This window comes from Nannospalax galili, unplaced genomic scaffold (assembly GCF_000622305.1).
Source record: "Nannospalax galili isolate Female #2095 unplaced genomic scaffold, S.galili_v1.0 scaffold184, whole genome shotgun sequence".
Lineage (NCBI taxonomy): Eukaryota > Metazoa > Chordata > Mammalia > Rodentia > Spalacidae > Nannospalax > Nannospalax galili.
Genome location: NW_008351649.1, coordinates 709,408 through 713,929, shown reverse-complemented (window position 1 = coordinate 713,929; position 4,522 = coordinate 709,408). Strand labels below are relative to the sequence as shown.

Here is a 4,522-nt window from a genome sequence, read left to right as displayed (position 1 = left end):
CTTAGAGTTTGGTAAAGACTGAACAAAACAGAAGATGGGCAGGCCCTGTCTGCAGTTTTCATTGATCCCTCAGCAGCCCCACAAAGATGGTATTGTTACTAGTCCTACTTGACAGATGTGGAAACTGAGGCATGACTTGTGATCTGGCAGCTGGCAAGGGGTGGCATCTGGATTCAAGCCTGGCTGATGGGGCTGCACAACAACGTGAAAACATTGTGTAAAACACTAAGACCAGTGGCCAGCAATGATCACCCTTACCCCTCCTCCTGACACTTAGAAGAGCCACCTGAAGCCACAGACAAAGATCCAGTATTTATTCTAGAAAGCACTTGAAGGAACCCTTAGACAGTGTGCAGAGAGATATCAGTCCCTGGGGTTCTCAGAACCAGCCCATGTGTGGGCAGTAAAGGCCTCAGTCCCTTCACTTAACAGAGCAGAGCCTAGAGGCAGAGAGAGGGGTGTGGTGGAATGTGGGGAGGGTGTCCCCGGCTCAGGCAGAAGGAAAGATGAGGAAACCACTGAAGATGCTGTCCACCTCAGGGCCTTGGTAAATTCGGCCCTTCAAGGGGTCCTTCTCGATCCACACCTGGTCTCCACGTTGCAGCTGGAGCACGGTACCCCCTGACACCACTTGGAAGAGCCCTTTGCTGTTGGCATCACAGAAGCCGAGAGAACGCAGGAGCCGGCCTCGGGAGGAGAACACAATAGACAAGCAGATGTCCCACTTGGAGACCACTTGGAAGGTGAAATAGTAGAAGCCAGGCACAGCACACACAAAGCGGCCCGAGTGGTTCTGGTACGGGCCTTCTTGATTGGTGATGACTGTGTCAAAGATGACCACGTTGCCGCCCATGGGTGGGTTCCGTTGAATGGCGGAGAAGGCCGGCCGGGGCTGGTCCCTGATGTTGCCTGGATTGCCTTTGATGCCCTTTGGTCCTTGGGGACCCGGGGGCCCAAAGGGCCCACTAGGCCCCGGGAAACCCACGTTGCCTGGTATGCCAGGCGGCCCAGGTTCCCCCTGGTCGCCCTTAAGGCCTCGGATACCTGTGCGGATGCCAGGGGCTCCTGTGTGGGGAAAAACCAGATGGGTGTTGGGGGGTGGAAGTCTAGGACCTGCCAGTCCTCAGGGAGAGGGTTGGGACCCCAGGGAGCTGTGAGCTAGAAGGCAAGAAAATGCCTGCGCCTTTAAGACGCTGGTTCTGACTGGCTGTGTGACCTTGCATGGTAGCCACTCACAGCCTCTGCTTCATCTGCCAAACGGAATGGCATGAACAGTTGTATGCCAGAGCTTGAGTTCCAGGAAATGTGGGGTGCTCTGTTGAGTCCTGCCCATGGCTGTTACCTCACATCCCTCCAGGTCAGTGCAGTGACTCCTTCCTCAAGTTTGGGACCTTATAGGGATGTCTGTATGAAAATTAGTGCCAGTGAGAGTCTTTCTGGCCTGGTGGGGACTGGGAGGTTTGGGATGACAGGAGACTTCCCTTCCCATCTGGTCATGAGCCATTTCCCTCAGTGTGATGGTTTCTGATTCTTGAATGGATTAGAGGGGGGCAGGGGAGCAGGGAGAGAGTCAGGGTGCTGGAAGTAAACAAAACAGTTGCTGTTCACTGGGCTTTCTGCATGTTCCATTTTACAGGTAAGGAAACTGAGGCTCAGAGAGGGTCAGTGACTTGTTTGAGGTCACCCCTCAAGGCAATGACTCTTGAATATAAAATCTGAGGCCTTGTTATTCTGAACAATGGGCACACCACACAGATCTTTCTCATACTCCAAGCAGCTCATTCCACAGGGGAGGAAGGAGGAGGAAGAGGAGGAGGAGGGAAGAGCAGGAAGGAGTCATGGAGAGTCCTGGGACTGGGGATAGGCTCCAGGATGAACTGCACACTGCAAGGACTTTTTGGGACACTCAAGGGGACTTTTGCTTCCCAGGACCAGTCCCAAGCCAAAGCCTTGAGGTTGGCAGGGTGAGGGCCCCAGAGGAGGGTGCTTACCTGGCTCCCCTCGCTCCCCCTTGAGGCCTGGCCTCCCTGGGCGGCCCGGCTTTCCTGCAGCCCCATCTTTCCCATTGGGTGCTCGGCAGACATCTTCAGTCAACATGGAGGCCAGGGTCACAGCCAGCACACAGGCCACCAGCCATCCCCGAGGGGCCTCCATGATGTCCCTGCTGAGACACACACAGGCCCTGAGCAAGCTGGACACACAGAGTCACACGTGTCTGTCCACAGTGAATTGCATATGTGGGAATCTGTGACCCCTATCCTCAGTGCACACCCACCAAGGCCTCGGTGTCCCTCCCATGGATATGCACATGCCCTCAACACCCATAGTCATAGCCAGACCCCTAGACCCTGACCCTAATCCTAGCCCCTAGTCCCAATGCTAACCCTAACCTTAACCCCAGCCCCTAGTCCTAATCCTAGCCCTAACCCTGACCATGGACCCTGACCCTAACCCTAGCCCCTAGCCCCTACCCTACCCTAACCTAGACCCCAACCCTGTAATAACCCCAGCCCCTAGCTCTGACCCTGACTCTGACCTTGACCTTGACCCTAGCTCTAGTTCCCCCCTCTCACTCTGCACCTGAACAGCACAGTATGTGCCCAGCTACACCAGCTGATCTATATACCCACATAGATCTCCCTCCTCCTTGGACACACACAGTCCCACACTCCCACAGATGATGGATCTCATTGAACAAATATTTACCGAGCATCAGTTCTGCTTTAATTACAGTCTCTGGCTCAGATGGCAGAGCTGTGCACGCCCAGGTCTTCACAGACATCTGCCTGCTCTCGGTCCCTTTAAGTATCCATGCTAGAACTGACTGTCCCTGCAATCCCTTCTGCCACTAGGCTCCGACTCCCTGAAATTCTTCCTGGTTTGCTGGGTTCTGGGGTGGGAGGCCAGGACACATGAACTCTATTTAGAATCATGGGTCTGAGTTGACTACCTCTTACCAGTCCCCAAGCTCCAGCTGGAGGATAGGGTTCCTCCACCCACCTGCTCTAGGTCCTGGGTCAGTGTCCCTACACCATCCATCCTCGAGCAGAGCGAGCTAGCAGTCCTGCCCTTCCCTCTTTACCTCAGTTGCCCAGCCAGGTCCAGATACCTTTTTTCCCAGCCCACAGCCCCTACCCACTTAGGCCTGGCCTCACCTGCCTCCGTGGTCAGTTCAAACTGGATGCTTTGGCCCTTCGCTAGACATGGGCCTCCCAGCAGGGGTGTTGCCAGGCCAAGTTTCACATCCCTTTCCACTTCCCTTTCTTGGAACCTGCCCCCTGAACTTCCCCAGGGCCAGAGACTGGCTCGGGAAAATTTGAGCAGACCTCAGCAAGACTGGGACGTGCGGCATGAGATAAGGGATGTCCTAGCCCCATCACAGCTGTGAAGAGTGTGTGCTGGGGGCGGGAGGGGGTGAGCAAGGGAGAAGGGAGCCGGATGGGGCTGTGGGATCCAGAGATGCAAAGACTGTCAGGGTAGAAGTAACCTGTTTTCAAACCTGTAACCTGCCAATCTTTGCCACGATTAGGGAAGACACAGGGGTTCACTGCTAAGCACTTATAAAATAAAAGAGAAAGAAAGAACTGTCCACAGGGGGAAGGGTGGCCACAGGAGGAGAATGGAGCATAGCATCAGTTTTGAGGCCCACCACTTCCTAGCAGGCTGTCTTCGGGAAGTTACCAGATCTTTCCGTTCTTAGTTTCTTTATCTGTAATCTGGGAATAACAGATCCTACCTCAGCAGGTTATTGTGAAATTTTAGTGACACAGCTGCAGAACACTGGGCACCCGATGAATACTTAGTCACCAAGTTTTATCAACATTTCAAAGAATGTTATTTTATTTATGTGTGTGCGTGCATGTGTGCGTGTGCATGTGAGATGTTTGTGTGTCAGTGAGGGTACACGTGCTGTGGCACACATGGGAAAGTCAGAGACCGAATTTCAGAGTTGGTTCTCTCTTTCCACCATGGCATCTAGGATTGAACTCAGGTTGTTGGGTCTTTGAGGTTAGTGGTTTTGCCTTCTGAACCATATCACTGACCCCAACATTTATATATATTTTTTGGTCTTTTTGAGGCAGGGTCTCCCGGTAGCCCCAGCTGGCCTAGAACTCACTATGTAGACCAGGCTGGCCTTGAACTCACAGAGATCTGCTTGCCTCTGCCTCCCGAGTGCTGGGATTAAAGGTGTGTGCCACCATGCTCCACTAACCGCATGACCTCCTGATCCTCCTGCCTCCATCTCCTAAGTGCTGGGATTATAGGTGTGCCCCCTCATACTTGGTTTATAGGGAGTTAGGCATCAAACCCAGGATTTCATGCATCCTAGGCAAACACACTACCAACTGAGGTATACCCAATCCCTTTATTAACATTTTCAGAAAACTGAGATGTGACCTAGCAACAGAGCACTTGTCTTCCATGCACAAGGCCCTGAGTCTCATGCCCAAGACTATTTTTTAAAATATTTTATTTATGGGGCTGGAGAGATGGCTCAGCGGTTAAGAACACTGGTTGTTCT

General features: G+C 53.1%; 1 protein-coding gene across 2 annotated transcripts; it reads right to left on the bottom strand.

The window, feature by feature from the left end:
* Positions 1 to 293: 293 nt before the first annotated feature.
* Positions 294 to 3,234, bottom strand: C1qa (complement C1q A chain). Of its 2 annotated transcripts, none has more exons than XM_008848563.2 (3): positions 3,156 to 3,234; positions 1,992 to 2,164; positions 294 to 1,065 (listed from the first exon to the last, which is right to left on the bottom strand). In XM_008848563.2, exons 2-3 carry the CDS (start codon positions 2,152 to 2,154, stop codon positions 491 to 493), a joined length of 738 nt encoding a protein of 245 aa, XP_008846785.1. In that variant the 5' UTR covers positions 2,155 to 2,164; positions 3,156 to 3,234; the 3' UTR covers positions 294 to 490. The 2 variants fall into 2 exon arrangements, with proteins under 2 accessions (XP_008846785.1, XP_008846786.1); XM_008848564.3 differs by having other exon boundaries at positions 1,992 to 2,161; positions 3,156 to 3,229.
* Between the last annotated feature and the right edge of the window lie 1,288 nt (positions 3,235 to 4,522).

Excerpts from the sequence above, each read along its gene's own strand:
- C1qa (XM_008848563.2), bottom strand. The coding sequence starts at position 2,154 with ATGGAGGCCCCTCGGGGATGGCTGGTGGCCTGTGTGCTGGCTGTGACC. Across the intron at positions 1,066-1,991 it reads GGGGGAGCGAGGGGAGCCAG|GAGCCCCTGGCATCCGCACA; the intron begins GTAAGCACCCTC and ends TTCCCCACACAG.